Raw genomic sequence first — 17,994 nt, 5'->3', positions numbered from 1 at the left:
TAAACATTCCCTTAAGCCTGTTGGGCACAATCCTTCCAATTTGGGCAGAATTAAATCATTTTTCTTTTCTTTTTTTTGGATATGGAGTCTTGCTCTGTTGCCCAGGCTGGAGTGCAGTGGCACCATCTCAGCTCACTGCAAGCTCTGCCCCCGGGGTTCACACCATTCTCCTGCCTCAGCCTCCCGAGTAGCCGGGACTACAGGTGCCCGCCACCACGCCCAGCTAATTTTTTGTATATTTAGTAGAGATGGGGTTTCACCGTGTTAGCCAGGATGGTCTCGATCTCCTGACCTTGTGATCTGCCCACCTCAGCCTCCCAAAGTGCTGGCATTACAGGCATGAGCCACCGCGCCCGGCCAATCATTTCTCTAAGAAATACTGAACGTAGTGCACTTGGATGATGATTTATATCTGATGACAAAGAGTGTACTTTATGATCAACTACATTTTACTCTTGTACGCTGTTAAAACCTTTATGTATACAGCATTTAAAAAATCTTCTATCTCCCCTTTTTATTTAAAAATTTCCCTTTCAGTTAGAAATAATAAAGTGAAATGTTCGAGAGAAATGCCTTCCTAGTAAACCTACTCAAATTTTTCTTCAATTTGGGATTTAGAGTAATTCTCTCCTTTACAGATACTTTTATTCTCTAACTAGGATTCCTATTTTCATCCCTTTCCTCACTGCCTCCTATGTACTAGCCGTGGAGGAGCCTCCTAATGTTTCATTAGAGAACTGCAAACTGAGAAATGTTTTAGGAACCTCTAGCAAACAGAACCCTGATAGGAGAAGCCCTAGAATGGTTCTGTTTTTATGTAATTTTAAATCTTCTAGTAGCCACATTTTAAAAAGAAACACGTGATAACAATTTTAAACAAGTATATTTTATTTAATCCATGATATCTAAAATATTATTTTAACATGCAATGATCACAAAAAACATTAAGGTCATATTTCGCATTTTTCACATTAAGCTTTTCAAATTTGGTGCATATATTACACATTCGAAGTGGAAACGGCACATTACAATTTGGGCCAGTCACATTTTAAGTGCTCAATAGTCACATGGCCCATATTGGACAACACATCCCTAAAAGAGAGTAATTCCAAGAGTTATCCTATGGATAAGGAATACAGAACAAAATAAGAAAATTAGAAAAGAAAAAGAGAGGAGAAACTGGAAAGGATAGAGAGTTTAAAGATGGGCAACATAACATATTAACTTACCTCTCTGTCCAAGGTAACACTGGTTGTATAAATCTCTCCTGTATCTTTATTTAGGTAGAACACTGGAGGATAAGCAGGCTCCAGAGATACGATTCTATAGGAAATTTTCGAATTCAGGGTATTGGGCTCATCTGCATCTGTTGCATTGATTTTCATCACAAGTGTATCTGGCATTAGAAATAAAGATGTCTAAGATGAAATTCAACTTTAAGCACATTTACCTGTTATTTTATTTATAATTTTAGCTTGTTCCAAAAAAGATTTCAGGTGCTTATCAAAATCACATACAGTTGAGCACAATATAACATTTAACTGGATGAGGACATAAGCGTGAATGGGATATAACAATAGTAAAAACAAGATGAAGGCAAGGCTGAGGGTAGAGTCCTGAAAAATTGCTGTATAAGGGGACAGATTTGTTTATAATAGTATTAGTAGCCAATACAAAGAAAGTAACATGAGCAGGTACATGATCCTGATATCTATTAAGATACAAACAAATCAGGAGAAGCGTAACTATTCTTTGTATCATGGTCAAAAAGAAATCTCTCATTCGGGTCCTCATGAAGAGCACTGTGTTGAACAATGTTGTGAATAAACCTTACAGTAAAAATAATACAACTTACAGGTCAGCAAACTATAGCCAAAGCTGTAGGGCCAAAGCTAACCAGCCACCTGTTTTTGTAAATAAAGTTTTATTGGAACACAGCTAGGCTCATTTGTTTACATATTGTCTATGGTGCTTTCCTGCAGACAGCAGAGTTGAGTAGTTGCTACAGAGACCTTATCCGTCACATTAATCTACCCTATCTGTTCTGAGGGTAAAAGCAATGGCATGTAAAGTCCTTTAAACCTATAAGGAAAGCAGTTCTGAACTGCTTTCTTATCATTTGTTCTGTAGGTAATACTCAACTTTCATTAAGATATGAAATTTAGTGTTTATTTACAGTGGGGATAAAGTAATCTTAGGTATTTATTTATTAAAAAAAAAAAAAGACTCTTACGTGCTGCACTCAACTCTTCAACAGACCCAACAAAGACATCCTGTGTGAACACTGGTTCGTTGTCATTGATATCAAGAACCTTAATGCGTAGCTCTAAGGGTTTCTCTACATTGTTTCCTCTTGCATCCAAAGCGTAACCTGTTAGCTGAAATCATGACATAAATAATAAATAAGATTAGATTTAAGCTAAGAAAACTAAATTACTATACTATGAAAAAATAAAACAAATGATACTTATTATGACAGAAAAACTACAAACTAATAAATGTAAAATTATTCTTCTTACCAGAAAAAATGGTGTTTCTTCTCGATCAAGAATGCTGGTAACATTCAGTTCTCCAGTGTCTTTATTAAAGACAAATATACCAAAAGGTGGCTCTGTAATCCCTTTTCCAGTGTATTTGTAAGTAATTTTGAGTCCTCTTTCTTCTGCAAGATCAGAATGTATCTAACATAAAAATAACAGGAATGTTTCAGGTTGAACTCTCTGTAATTTACTAGATTTGATCTTAGCCAAAAGCCTGAGAAGTGATTCTCTATAATTACAGGTAAATATTTTTATGGACAATTTCCTTCTGAAGTTCTTTGGTAATACAGGCCAGAGATGACATGACTTGGACTAGGGGAATGGCAGTGGAGTTGAAGAGAAGCAGCAGATTTGGAATATATTTCTGGAATAGAACTGATAGTGTGTGGTACATTTTTGGCTTGAAAAACTGGAGGGAATTATAGCGTCAATTACCAAAATGGGTAGAACTTATGAAGAAAAGCTTTGGGGGGGAAAAATGAAGGGTTTATGTTTGTGCATGCCAACTTTGAAATATAGAGTAGCAACACTATCACATAATTTATCAAAAAAATTGGACCCCTTGAGAGTGAAAACACAGATATTAATTATTAAGCCAGGACAGCAGGCATAAACCACGACTGTCTCAGGCAGATGAAGATGGTCCCCCTACCTAGTAATAGACACCAGTTCATCTTGAATATGACATTTTATGACATCCTCTTTTGAGCACTGAATATTTTGTGTTACCAGTGCCAAATCCCTTTACTCTTAGTTAAATCAAAACTCAAAGTTATCTATATTTTTGCCAATGATGCTGCATCTTCTGGAATGGGAAAGAGAATCTTAAAGTTGATACTTTATGCTAAAAAGTAAGCTCTGCTAATTTTCAGATATATCTTGAATATTTAAAAATTCTGTAAGCACATCATACATTTTCCTTAAATTTTAAAGTAGACATAAAAGTCCTCTCACACCACATTTTAGTCATATGCATATATTTCATGTTCCTCTTTAGGAGGTACCTTGGCAATTGGATTCTTTTTGGACAGATCCTCTCCCTCCCGAAGAGCCACGGGGGCGGTAATCCAGGCGCGCTTTTGCCGCACTAAATGAGGATGTTTAGGAAGCAGCTTATTTTCATTTCTTGTGCTTAAGACCTATAACAATAGAATATTGCCAAAATTTATTATGTGTCATAAATATAGAACATTAGTATGCTGTCCTATAACATAATAAACTTTTAAATAGTGCAAATTTTAAGGTATGCTTCGTATTTCCTATGAGGCTTCATTGTCTAAAAGGGAATGTATATATTCCAGCAAACTGCATAGGGCCTCAAGAGATTGTCTCCAAGCTAGTAAAGTGTAGGGTTTTTTCTGGTTTATTTTTTCTTTTGAGACAGGGTCTTGCTTTGTCACCCAGGCTGGAGTGCAGTGGCATGATCTTGGCTCACTGTAGCCTTGACTTCCCCGGTTCAAGCCATCTTCCTGCCTCAGCCTCCTAAGAAGCTGGGATTACAGGCATGCACCACCACATCTGGCTAATTTTTGTATTTTTAGTAGCTATGGGGTTTCACCATGTTGCCTAAGCTGGCCTTGAACTCCTAGACTCAAGCCTCAAGCGATCCGCCCGCCTCAGTCTCCCAAAGTGCTGGGATTACAAGTGTGAGCCACTGTGCCCAGCCAGTAGAATTTTGTTTTTAACTGTAAGAAATGATTTCCCAGAGTGAGAGTTTGAAAAGTTTAAAGAATCATTTAGTAGCCTTACAAATTGGCAAAGTAAAAAATAACAGCTCATGTCAAAAACGTTTTTTTTATTAACTGAAAATGAAGTTTCATTTTTCTGTGGTGGTTTGTGGTTTAAAAATAAATTACTAAATGTTTTTTAAGGCTAAATCTTAGTAATCTATTGATATAAATTTGACTAAAACCAGGGAAACTGCCAGTTAATGAATTTACTGTTTTCAGGATTGGGTAAAGAATTAAATTTCCCATTTCATTTTCAGAACCTTAGGCAGAAAACCATTCTATAAATTTCCAGTTGGGTTTTACAGGTGAATATATATTTTATCCAAGGGAAATTTCAATACAGCTGACCTGGGATCTTAAGATCAGAAATAATCCTTATACTAGGTTTGGTTTATCATTTTACTCATTTTGTTGCTCTATGTAATAGGTATTTTACTTCAAAATATTTACACTGGTTATCACTAGGTCATTGATTTTTTTTTTTTTTACTTGAACAAAATTTTCTATGACAAAAAATTGAAATTACTTTTTCATTTATACTTCACAAAGTATTCATTAACAGCTTGATTAATATCTTTTATGATTTTTCATAACTATACAGTTGCACATATATACACAGATGCATAAAGGTCTTTTTGCATCTTACACTATATCTTACACTATGGACTTACACTATATCTTATTTTGCCCCCGATTTTCATTCAGCACCTCGTCATGGACATTCTTTCATGTACCATAAATGGTTTTAACATTCACCTATTGGTGGATATTTACATTGTCAAAAACTGCTGCACTGAATACCCCTGGATAAGCTCCGCTGCACTTGTTTGAATGGGAATGGCTGGGTCTAATACAACATGTGTCTTTAATCTAGTAAAGCCCAGTCAACCTGTTTGCCATGGAATTAACCCTCCTGAGTCAGAAGGCAGAAATAATCCCTTTGTTTCCTCACCTGTAAGTGAAGTCCACTTCCAACGTTAAAGCAGATCTGTAAAATAAAATTATTTGATATTTAGCCAATTTACTGCTCAATTCAGTGTGAAAACATTGTTCATGAATAACCTACCGCATTGAATATTATAGACATAAAAAAAGTTTAACCACTACTACTATCCTTTGTCAAGAGGAAACTAACTTTTCCCATTGCCTTCCCTAATGGGAAGTGCCAGAGGAGAAATCTATATTCTCCTGGATCCACACTGACTCCTCTAGAAAACAGTATCTTAAAAAACAAACAAAATAATCTGCCTTGTGAAATCTTAGACATTCTCTCATCCTTTACTCCGCATCCTATGGTTTTTATCTTGTGTTCTCCAGGACCTGCTTACTTTTCCTCGAGGCCACCAGTATGTAATGTACCCCGCACCAAGCTAACTCCCACCATCCCTATGGATGTGTGTGCATTATACACACACAAAAAAACACACACCACACACACACGGACAGCCCATGTTCTGACTTCTCAGTTCCTCAGTATCCTCAGTCCCACCAACTCTTTTCTTTGGTTCTTCATAGGCACTGTCACACTTGGGACTTCATCATGACCCAGTACTGTTCTAAGTACAGTTATGCTTACTCTTAAAATTTGCCCAAAAAACTCCCATCTTGCTTTCTGAATATTTTGCACTGTAAAATAATAATTTTAAAAATTGATGTATTAAAGATGTGCATAGTTTTGGAATACATGTGATAATTTAATACATTCATATAATTTGTAAAGATAATTAGTGTACTTGGGATGTCAATTACCTTAAATACTTGTCTTTTCATTATGCTAGAAACATTCAAATAATTCTCTTCTAGCTGCTTTGACATGTATAATAGGTTATTGTAAACTATAGTCACCCTACTGATCTATCGAAGTAGTGTTCTTATTTCTAACTAGTGGTCTTATTTCTTCTATCAAACCATATATTTGTACCCATTAATCAATTCTTTTCTTCCCCCACCTCCCCACTACCTTTCCCAGTTTCTGGATTCTATCATTCTATTCTCGATGCCCAAGAGATCAAAACTTTTAGCTCCCACATATGAGTGAGAAGATGTTGTATTTGTATTTCTGTGCCTGGCTTATTCAGTTAACATAATGACCTCCACTTCCAGCCATGTTGTTTTGCTGCAAATGGCAGGATTTCCTTACAGTTCATTAATCTCCCTGCTGGCTTCCTTCTTCTCTTGGCTCAATCTGAACCAGCACTTTCTAATATGGTAGCTACTTGTGGCTATTTGGATTTTAACCGCAACTATTTGAAATGAATAATCCAGCTGCTCAACAGCCACATGTGCTAAGGGCTACCCATTTGGACAGGGCAGACAGAAAACATTTCCACTGCTGCACACAGTTCTACCGGAGCAGCTAGCAGACTGCTGCCTGCCACTCTGAAGATGTTGTCAGTGACCACCAGGGAGGCTTCATTTTCATGACTGCTATTCCTGCCTCACTTTTCCTCTCAACTCTAGAAACCTATTATTCTCTTTAGTTCTGACCATGTACTGGCAATATCGCTAGAGGAGGCCACAGTGGCTGAATAGATCCCTTACACATTCATGCTCTCAAATAGCTGCTCTTTCCATGGGGTGGCGGTTCCTTTCTAGTGTGACCATATGTCTGCATTTGCTCAGAAGAGTCTAGGTTGACACCTGTTGTGAGGCATTCCATCTGTTAGCAACCCTTTCATCCTCAAAAGTGTGCTCACACTATAAATTATATCGTCACCTTGTCATTGCCTTACCCTTATTGCATTTCTAAAATAGGCATTCCAAACTTTAGGAGATGACTCTAGTCACACCTCTGTACCTATTCACTCTTATGAGATGACCCCATGTATTATTTGACTGAGACTATCTTCAGTCATCCTCTCCTTCCCTTCTTTCCCCAGGGAAGAGGTGTCCTGACTCCTTTCCAAGGCAAACCATCATTTGTGTGCTTTATTTGCAACTCTATTTGTTCTCCCACATTTATCTTCAAGAACCTTAATCCTTCCACTAACCTTTTATCTTCCTTCTCCATTGGCTAATCAACACATTTATTTCCTTCTGATTGGCAAACCAAATATATTTAGGTTTTCCTTATCTTAAAAAAAAAAACCAGATCCCTCTCTTGTTTCTGTTAACAATCTATTGCTCTATATCCCTCTCTTACTTAATTCCAAATTGAAATTATTGTCTATATGTATTGCTCCCACTACTCCACCTTCCATTTATGCATTAATTCACCGGACTCTGTCTTTGGTGTAGCTTGTCTCAGTTGTTTGCCTTTTCCCATCTGCATGGTCACATGGATCCACGAAGCCCCAGTTGGTACATCATGGGAAACAAGGCATTCCCTAAAATTTCAAAGTCTCTTTCACATCCTTTGCATTCATTTGAAAGCTTCCTGTAGGGTCCATTCCACAAGTGAATCTTTCAGCCTCTTTCTTTCCTTTCAATTGTCAGTTCATGTTCTTGGCTCTCCATTCCAAAGAGAAACTCAAGGAGAGCAGATGTTCAGCTTCTAGTGTGGGCTTCTCTGGGGCAGATGAACAATCATGGCTAATTCTCTATTTTATGATCAGATCTATGATCTCTTCTTCATTCTGTCTACTATTAACTTGTCCAGCTAGCAATGGCCAGAGAAGTCTCTAACCAAAGTGGTGCTCCCCAAATTTACGTATTTTCAAAGGCGGCATGGTATGAAAAGCAAGGGAAAGCAATGCTGAGATAGATCACTTCTCTCTGCATGTTCCTTGGGTGGGAATTTTTGAAGAGAAAGATCAGTGCCTGGATCAGAGAGGTCCCAGTGTCCACATCATCAGGGAACAGCCTTAAAATTTAGTATATTTAGGCCGGGTACAGTGGCTCACACCTGTAATCCCAGCACTTAGGGAGGCTGAGGCAGGCGGATCATGAGGTCAGGAGATCGAGACCATCCTGGCTAACACAGTGAAACCCTGTCTCTACTAAAAATACAAAAAAATATTAGCTGGCCGTGGTGGTGGGTGCCTGTAGTCCCAGCTACTCGAGAGGCTGAGGCAGGAGAATGGCGTGAACCCGGGAGGCAGAGTTTGCAGTTGGCCGAGATCGCGCCACTGCACTCTAGCCTGGGCGACAGAGTGAGACTCCGTCTCAAACAAACAACAAACAAAAAAATTTAATATATTTCTTGCCCATCCTTCTAACCATCAGACTCTTCTCTTTGATACAGGCCATATTAAGGAGTTGGCTGCACTGAATATTTGCTACTTTTATTCTTCCCTACAATCTTACCGGCCCTAGCAAGAGGGTATAATTTACATGTTATTTTAAGTAAATATTATTATTCTGACCAAGTGTCATGTGTTTTACCAGGATATAAGAAACAGAAGTAATTTATAGTCCTCTAGTCAAAGGTGAATTCATCATATGAGCATCTTCACTGATTTTTATTGGAATTTACTTTCTAGATGTGATTTGCTCAGAAATGCAGAAAATCACATGGTTACCAACAGTGCTTCTTAAACTTTAATGTGTATTTTGTTCACTGGGGACCTTGTTAAAATGAAGATTCCAATTCAGTAGGTCTAGAGGTCAGCCTTACACTTTGCATTTCTAACAAGTTTCAGATGATAGCAATGTTGTGGGTTCTCAGACCAAATTTTGAGGAGCAAGACTGTAGACTGTGACATGAAATATCATTTGTTTGTTTAGGTACAAACAACAGTCAATGAAGTCTGCCTTATCCATTATTGTTTCAGTAGTCAGCACAAGAATTTTTGTTACTCTTGACTGCTAGTATCTCGAAGGCGGAAACTCATAAAATATATTTCATTAATGTATGTATTTTTAACATTAAAATCATTTTAAATTGCAAACATGTATAAAAGCAGAGTGAATAGTAACATGCACACCCATATAGCTAACATCCAGTTTCAACAATTACTTAGCACACATTTCTTTTAAAATATGTTTTTACTTACGAATAGTTTTAGATTTACAGAAATGTTGCAAAGATAGTACCAGCAGTTCCTTTCTCCAATTTCCTCATATGTTAACATCTTAAATAGCTGCTGTACATTTGTCAAAATTAAGAGATTAACATTGGTGCATTTAGTTAATGCACTGTTAACTAAATTCCATACTTTATTCTGATTTTACCATTTCCCCCACTAATGTTCTTTTGCTGTTCCAGGATGCAATCTACGATTCCACATTGCATTTGGTGATCACTTCTCCTTTATATCCTCTGGTCTTTGACAGTTTCCCAGTCTTTGTTTCTCATGACCTTGACGGTTTTGAGGAATACTGGCTGAGTATCCTGCACAGTGTCCTTCAATTTGGGTTTATCTGTTGTTTTTCTCACGATTAGATCAGTATTATGCATTTTTGGAAAGAACATCACAGAGCTGAAGTGCCCTTTTTGTCACACCATACTAGCTGGTGTGCAATAGCCACATGACACCACCGGCTAAGGTACTGATTGCAGTTTCTCCGTTGTAAAGTTACTATTTTTCCCAGTCCCTATTCCATTCTTTGGGAGTGAGTCATTAAGTCTAACCCATCCTCAGGGCAGAGGGAAGCGGGGAGGAGATCCTCCCAGACAAGGTGCTTTAGTCTGAATTTCCTTATCTGTAACAGGAGAGTAATACATACTGTGGCAGACATTTTCAATTGTCTAGCTTATTGGCATTTTCTCTCATCTTCAGTGTTCATAAAACTCTACTTTGTACTCTCAGGTAGACCCTGCCTAGCTCATGGAGCTGAATGACTGGCATGACAAAGCATGGTATGTATGCCCATTTACTTTGATATTGGCTGGTTTAGGCATAAATGTGTAAGAGAATTTTGGTCAATGAGGTATCAGGAAACCCTACAAAAGATTCTCCTCACTGATTAGAAGAGAAGCGCATGCATACCCTCCCTATTTAAGTGCCTCTGGAGACTGTTGAGTGAGGAGTGACATTTGGAATAGCTACAGCCATGCTGTGACCATGAGGGGAAAGCTAATGAAATGCTAGAGAAGCCAAACTGAAACCATAAAGGCTTTAAGTTACAGAATCGTTCAAATCTGGACCAACTCTCTCTCTAAACCTTTTCTTATGATTGATATTCAACATTCTTTTCTTTAACCTAGTTTTAGTTGGGTTTTGTTACTTGCATCTGAAAGCCACCTAACTAGGATACATCCATTTTGCAGGGCTGATGTGCAAACTAAAGAAATATATGAAATGTAACTATTGCAGTGACTGGCATTCAATAAATGGAATTTATGAGACATTTCCTCAATTCTAAGTTTTGCATGGTCCTTATCTTAAAATTTCTGCAAGTTTGAATTAATTCATACCCTCAATTTCCTGAACTCGTAGGATATGTTAAGTAACCCAATATTCTTACCCTGTTGGATGTTTACATACTGGGGAGACAGACAAAGACAGACCAGGTTTTGATAAGAGCAATAAAAAAAATTAAAGCAGGGTCAGGATAGTAGAGAGTGATTTGGAAGTGTGGGAAAACTCTCAGAAGGGGCTGCATCTGCACAGAGACGTGAATGGTATGAGGAAGCCAGTCAGGCAGAGCCCTGCAAAAGGAACGCCCAGGCCATGCGGTGGTGAATCAGTGACGATGATGTCACAGGGATAGGCCAGTACCCAGTCAGGGAGAGGACTTTGGGTTTTATCCTGAGTGTGAGAGGAAGCCACTGGAAGCTTTTATGTTTGGAAATGATACAACCAGTTCATGTTTGAAAAAGCTCGCTGGTGCTACTGTATGGAGAACAGGCCATAAAGTGGCAAGAACAAATGTATAGAGACCAGACTGTAGTCACTGCATCATTGCAGAAGTGCGTGCAATACATAACACTAGCTTAAACCCTGGGAGTTGCAGTAAAGATGAAAGAGAGTAGATATCTCCAGTGTTTATTTTGAAGGCAGTGGCAACAGAGACCTGTGAATGGAATGAATGAGGGCAAATAGAGATGACCCTTAGCATTTTGACCCGAACACCTGGGTGAGTGAAGGCACCATTTCCAGAGATGAGACAGAATGGGGAGAGGGATGGGGTAAGCTGAAGGTGGGGCAGGAGACAGGGGTGGTGTTGAGGGAGGGGTGAAATGGGAGGTAAGAGCCGTTTTTATGTGTTCTGTGTGAATGGCCTTCTGGATACAGGAGTTAGTAGCTCAGAAAAGAAGTTATGCCGGGAGATAAAAATTTGGGAGTCATCAGTTGGTTTTAGTTAAGGAACTGGGATGCATATTAGAGGTTTTGTACATCTTTAATGTAATGTTTCTTTTCTTCTCTCAAAAGGCTGGTATTAAATTGCTGAGCATCTAGGGAGCCAGTGTAACACAGGCAAGGCTAATCTGCTGTGAACTGGGACAGCGGCTATCAGGGGGATCGTAGGGACTGAAGGGAGCACAAGGGGCCTTCTGGGATGCTGGCAATCTGTTTCTTCACCTGGTTACTGGTGACATGGTGTTTTCAGTTTGTGAAGATTCAGTGCACTCGTGATATGTGCACTTTTCTGGATGTATGTTACACTAAAACATTAGAAGAATTGATGTGCATCTTAAAGTCAAGGTTGTCTTGGAATCTAGGTAAGAGGGTTCTGCTATCTGCATTTTTATAGCACGTATTGCAGTAGCATGCTTTTAGTAAGTTGTGATGGACTGAAATATTTGCTTCATTCATTGTACAAAAAAAGAAAAAAGAACTGCACTAACATTTTGTCAATTGTGGAACTGTTTGTTTATTTGACTGAGCAAACAGTTAAGATCTCAGCCACTGCTTTCTAAATAATTTGGATCTGGTTCCTTAAGATCCTGTATCTCACAGAACACATTCTTAATTTAGACCAATCATTCTCCACTAGGGGCAGTTTTGCCCTGCCCCGCTCCTCCTGCCACTGGGGATATTTGGTAATGTCTGGAGACATTTCTGGTTGTCAAACCAGGGTTGGGCTCGAGGTAGGGGAGATAAATGCCAGTGGCATCTAGTGGGTAGAAACCAGAGATGCTGTCAAACATCCTACAATGCACATGACAGCCCTTACAACTAAGTGTTATCTGGCTGCAACTGGCCAAGTGCCAAGGTTAAGAAACCATGGATGCGTTTCTCTGATTGGAAGCTACTGTAATAACTAGGGTCAGGACAGTAATACAAGCTGCAGAGGACTGTGGAGATTCTGTACATCTCTAGTGGGTAGTATACTGCAAGTAACATGAATGGAACAAGCAGAAACTCTCTGCCTTAGTCCTCCATTCCCACTCCCTGGCACTTTTTAAAAAACCTGTCCACTCTGTAAGTTTGAGTCACCTCCTGTGGGGATGCTGTGAAGAGGTTTTAAGCATGGGAAGGGTGGCTGGACAAAATGGCCAATAAGGTTTCCTCCAAACACTAAATCTGTGACTTTTTTTCTCACCAGGAACTTGGTGACAGAAAAATGTCACCTGCAACATGCCTTTAAGACTGACGAGGAAAAGTAAGCTGCTAGTTCCTGTATCCAAAGCAGTGTTTTCAGATGAACCAAAAAATTCTGCAAAAGCTTTTCTAATTTGCTAAACTCTAAAAACATTATTTTATTAACTAGTTTTGCTGCTTTGAAAACATGTAAAAAATTTTCTACCATTGGATCCTGCACATCTTATAAAAACTGGACTTCCTGGTATCTGGCAAAAGATTTTTTTTTTTTTTTCCTGCAGAGGCATGAGGGAATACCAAACACCATCAATCAATGTACTCTTTGTTTTCAAGGTCAGCACTTTTAGAAAAGACTTTCTGTTCTGAAGTCACCTTGATGAGTTTAAACAAGAATCCAGGAGGACTCATGAGTCACTGGATGACAGCTCCTCCTGGCTGACAGGTTCTCTGTCAGAAGTCTTTCCTTTAAAGTAGAGAATCTTGAAGTGTTCAGTGGTTTTATGGTGAGGTGATCCCTTAAACTTTAATAGATCAGACTAAGAGATACCTTATTAAAAATGGATGTAGAGAAATACAAATTAGTTTAAAACATTATTTCAACTTTCAGTCACTATAATGGCTTCTAATGTCCATTCAGCGAGAAATTACTAGAAGGTAAGCAGTGTGCTCAATGGACTATCTTTAGAACTCAAACACAGAGGACGTGGCACTTGCCAGTGGTTCTTTAAATTCATGCCCACCTCAGGCCCATCATCTAACATCTGTGTTATTTTCTTTCCTTGTGTTACTCAACCTTCCAACCAGCAGAATGTTTTATAATTCTTTTGTTTCTCCCTTTTATTGTATAGGAGGTCAAATCAAAAACTGCCCAGAGGATCCCTGGTTTATCCCCAATCCATTCTTAAAGAGCTTTCAACTTTGGCTGAAATAATCTGAAAGAAATAAAATGAGATAAAATAAAGGGAGTGGATGCCACTTGTTTATTTCCTCTGGTCACACATCCTGATTTTTCTATTTGTATTGGCAGAGCTGGTGGTCTGGTCTGTAGTAGCGTCCGTAGCCACAAAGAAGGCTCTGTAGTCTACAGTCATAGAAATGTACATGTTCAGAAGAGTTCAAGTGACCCAGTGCAGTCAGGGTGGACCAGTGAGTTTGGTGATCTGCTCTGATAAATCTGACGTGGGTCAGATTTATGTTAGAATTCACCTACTGCACTTTTTTCTTCTTAATCTTATTTTGGGGACAGGAGGAAGAAAAGACAGTTTTTATAACATTTATTTTAAGGCTAACCAGCACAACTTATTTAGAAAATTCCAACTTACAGATGATCTAGACATTTATATACTCCTATAGCAGTCTCACTCAACAGCTGATTTAAATATGTAATTATATTTTTCACAATTGCTAATTTAAAAAAAACAAGAGCAATATTTTAAACTTTTAATTTTTGAACTCTGAATTTGAACTTTAGATAATAATAAATATTTTAAGTCTGACAGTAATAAAGTACATGACTTACCAAAATCTTTCACCTGTTCTTCGGATGTTTGGGCTAATCTGAATGTAACAAATATGATTTTAGGTGAGTCATATTGAAGTTAGTTACAAAGAGGAAGAGTTTCTTTGAAAGCTTTTTATTAACTCATAGAATTTTAAAATATGCATTTAGCAATGCTTTGCTGCACTTGACTTGTTCATTCATGCTGTGAATTCTTATTTCAAGTAAAGTTTTGTATATTCATGGACAGTTCCTATTTTTTCCCTTGACATAGGGCTTTTTAATATTTAATCTTCTTTTCTACTCCAGTTATTTTTATTTTCTAATTGGGATGTTAACAGTGGTTTTCAAGCTTGAGTAGCATTAGAATCACCTTGATAAAACAGATTACTGAGTCCCGCCTTAGAGTGTCTGACTCAGTAGGTCTGGACGGGGTCCAAGAATTTGTATCTAACAAGTTTCTTGGGGATGCTGATGCTGCTTGGCCCCAAAAGTGGGACCACACTTTTGGAAACCACTGTGTAAAATCACATGGTAGCATAGGAAAGGGAAGAAGAGGAGAGCCTGGATAATTCATAAACTGGATATTGAGCCCCTAGTTACAGAGAGATGTGTGAAAAGATGTGTTCTAAATCAGGCAGTTCAGGCCGGGCTCAGTGGCTCACGCCTGTAAGCTCACACCTGTAATCCCAGCACTTTGGGAGGCAGAGGTGGGCGGATCACCTGTGGTCAGGAGTTCAAGACTAACCTGGCCAACATGGTGAAACTCCATCTGTACTAAAAATACAAAAATTAGCCAGGTGTGGTGGTGCATGCCTGTAATCCCAGCTACTAGGGAGGCTGAGGCACAAGAATTACTTGAACCCAGGAGGCGGAGGTTGCAGTGAGCCGAGATGGCGCCACTGCACTCCAGCCTGGGTGACGGAATGAGACTCTATCTCAAGAATAAAGAAAATAAAATAAAATAAAATAAAATAAATCAGGCAGTTCAGTAACTGTGAATTCTCCCCATCACAAAAAGATTTTTCATTTTACAAGTATTCATCAACTACAATTGAATTACTTTAGGTAGTGTTTTCCCCTGGTTTATACCTCTTCTTCTAGTTTAACTTTTACTGGTTCTAAGCATTTGTCACTTAAAAAATACCATTTTATGGTGTTGGGAAAACTGGTTAGCCACATGCAGAAAACTGAAACTGGACCCCTTCCTTACACTTTATACAAAAATTAACTCATGATGGATTAAAGACTTAAATGTAAGACCTAAAACCATAAAAACCCTAGAAGAAAACCTAGGCAATACCATTCAGGACATAGGCATTGGTAAAGACTTCATGACTAAAACACCTAAAGCAATGGCAACAAAAGCCAAAATTGACAAATGGGATCTAATTAAACTAAAGAGCTTCTGCACAGCAAAAGAAACCATCACCAGAGTAAACAGGCAACCTACAGAATGGGAGAAAATTTTTGCAATCTATCCATCTGACAAAGGGCTAATATCCAGAATCTACAAGGAACTTAAACAAATTTACAAGAAAAAAACACTCAGCCCTATCAAAAAGTGGGTGAAGGATATGAACAGACACTTCTCAAAAGAAGACATTTATGCAGCCAACAAACATGAAAAAAAGCTCATCATTGCTGGTCATTAGGGGAATGCAAATCAAAACCACAATGAGATACCATCTCACACCAGTTAGAATGGCGATCATTAAAAAGCCAGGAAACAACAGATGCTGGAGAGGATGTGGAGAAATAGGAATGCTTTTACACTGTTGGTGGGACTGTAAATTAGTTCAACCATTGTGGAAGACAGTATGGCGATTCATCAGGGATCTAGAACCAGAAATACCATTTGACTCAGCAATCTCATTACTGGGTATATACCCATAAGATTATAAATCATTCTACTATAAAGACACATGCACACGTATGTTTATTGAGGCACTATTCACAATAGCAAAAACTTGGAACCAACCCATATGCCCATCAATGATAGACTGGATAAAGAAAATGTGGCACATATACACCATGGAATACTATGCAGCCATAAAAAAGGATGAGCTCATGTCCTTTGCAGGGACGTGGATGAAGCTGGAAACCATCATTCTCAGCAAACTAACACAAGAACAGAAAACCAAACACCGCATGTTCTCACTTATAAGTGGGAGTTGAACAACGAGAACACATGGACACAGGGAGGGGAACGTCACACAATGGGGCCTGTTGAGGCTGTGGGGGTAGGGGAGGGATAGTACTAGGAGAAATACCTAATACAGATGACAAGTTGTTGGGTGCAGCAAACCACCATGGCATGTGTAAACCTATGTAACAAACCTGCACGTTCTGCACATGTACCCCAGAACTTAAAGTATAATTAAAAAAAAAGAAAAAACAAAAAAGCAAAACAATACTTTTTCTTTTCATTGAAGTCATTGTTGGATTGCTCAAACAAGCAAACTAACTAAAATACAATTTCAATTCAAAATAGCATTTATTAAATGACTAGACATGTAAAAAATATTTTACTGTTTTATTGGTAGGTGTTTTCTGTAATGGCCACAAATGCTTTTGGAATTAGGCAAAATATAAATAAAGCTGTATAACAGACTTCACAAAATTTGATAAACAAAAATTATAGGTTGTCTCCACTCTTTTGCTGCAATATATTCCTGAACACTACACTGAAAAGTAAAATGAAGAAAATGATTTCTTTTCACTGGGCAGTTTAAGAAAACCAAGAGCTTCAGACTGTCCTTTTTTACCATTAGATGGCACTGGCCTGTCAGTAAGGCAAACTGCAGGAACTACCAGAAATTAACCGACAGGCAACTCCAAGGTCCAAAGTGGGAAGCAGGCATTTCACTGGTCTCAAATAAGTGGATCAGCAAAATTGAAAAGAGTGAAAATCAAGGGCTTTAGAAAGTTATATGTACAGTTTTGCAGGATTATATCTCTGAAATGAGGTAAATCTTAATTTACATTTCTTGTTTTTTTCCTTTCTAGAATGATTCTAATTTGCAGTGAAATTAATTATCTAGTTCCAGAAGTTCGGACCTTATTGATGACTCACTGTAGCAAACTGCTGTAAGGGGAATTCACGATGATGCCTCTGGGTTGACAGACAGGCATTTGGTGCCAGGTGAACCTGGGTTTGATTCAGTTTCACCCATTATTAACTTTCATTAAATCCAGTGACTGGCACACATCGGATATTCAAAAAATGTCAAGTTCTTGTCCTAACACTCCTTTCTCCACTGTAAGCTCCAGGATTGCAGGGGGCAGTTCACATGTCCTTAGAAGACTGTTGGTCATATAGTAGACGCCCAATTTGTGACTGCTAAATGCATAAAATTTAAACAAAAATTTACTACTCAGCCAGGTGCAGTGGCTCACGCCTGTAATCCCAGCACTTTGGGAGGCTGAGGCGGGCCAGGTCAAGAGACCAAGACCATTCTGGCCAACATGGTGAAACTCTGTCTCTACTAAAAATACAAAAATTAGATGGGCGTGGTGGCGTGCACCTGTAGTCCCAGCTACTCGGGAGGCTGAGGCAGGAGAATCGCTTGAACCTGAGAGGCGGAAGCTGCAGTGAGCCGAGACTGCACCACTGCACTCCAGCCTGGTGAAAGAGAGAGACTCCATCTCAAAAAAAAGAAAAAAAAAATTACTACTTAACCTACCTGGGCATTAAATAATTCTCTTAAACACATGAAATCCATATCATTATTCCAGCTTTTCTAAACATAGAAAGATACTTTAACTCACATTTTTAAAGAATACGTCCGTGCCCAAGGCATTTAGCTAGTTTATAGATAAAAGATACAAAGATCTTGCTCTGAAGAAGCTTACAG

The 17,994-nt window shown here is 38.5% G+C and overlaps 1 protein-coding gene across 2 annotated transcripts in view; it reads right to left on the bottom strand.

Annotated features, from left to right (window-relative positions):
- DSG2 (desmoglein 2) overlaps positions 1-17,994 on the bottom strand; it is a 50,728-nt gene that overhangs the window by 25,435 nt on the left and 7,299 nt on the right. Inside the window, exons 1-6 of one of the 2 annotated variants that reach the window (XM_063699140.1) lie at positions 14,159-14,177; positions 5,223-5,258; positions 3,545-3,679; positions 2,520-2,681; positions 2,234-2,378; positions 1,230-1,396 (exon numbers count right to left, since the gene is read on the bottom strand). In XM_063699140.1, coding sequence (XP_063555210.1) covers positions 1,230-1,385 — 156 coding nt within the window. In that variant the 5' untranslated portion in view covers positions 1,386-1,396; positions 2,234-2,378; positions 2,520-2,681; ... (1 more) ...; positions 5,223-5,258; positions 14,159-14,177. Of the gene's footprint in view, positions 1-1,229; positions 1,397-2,233; positions 2,379-2,519; positions 2,682-3,544; positions 3,680-5,222; positions 5,259-14,158; positions 14,178-17,994 lie in introns of those variants that run through there. The other variant, XM_004059303.5, reaches the window with a different exon arrangement.

This window comes from Gorilla gorilla, chromosome 17, assembly GCF_029281585.2.
Source record: "Gorilla gorilla gorilla isolate KB3781 chromosome 17, NHGRI_mGorGor1-v2.1_pri, whole genome shotgun sequence".
Taxonomy (NCBI): Eukaryota; Metazoa; Chordata; class Mammalia; order Primates; family Hominidae; genus Gorilla; species Gorilla gorilla.
The sequence above is the reverse complement of the archived record's forward strand: the minus strand, read 5'-3'. Positions and strand labels throughout refer to the sequence as shown.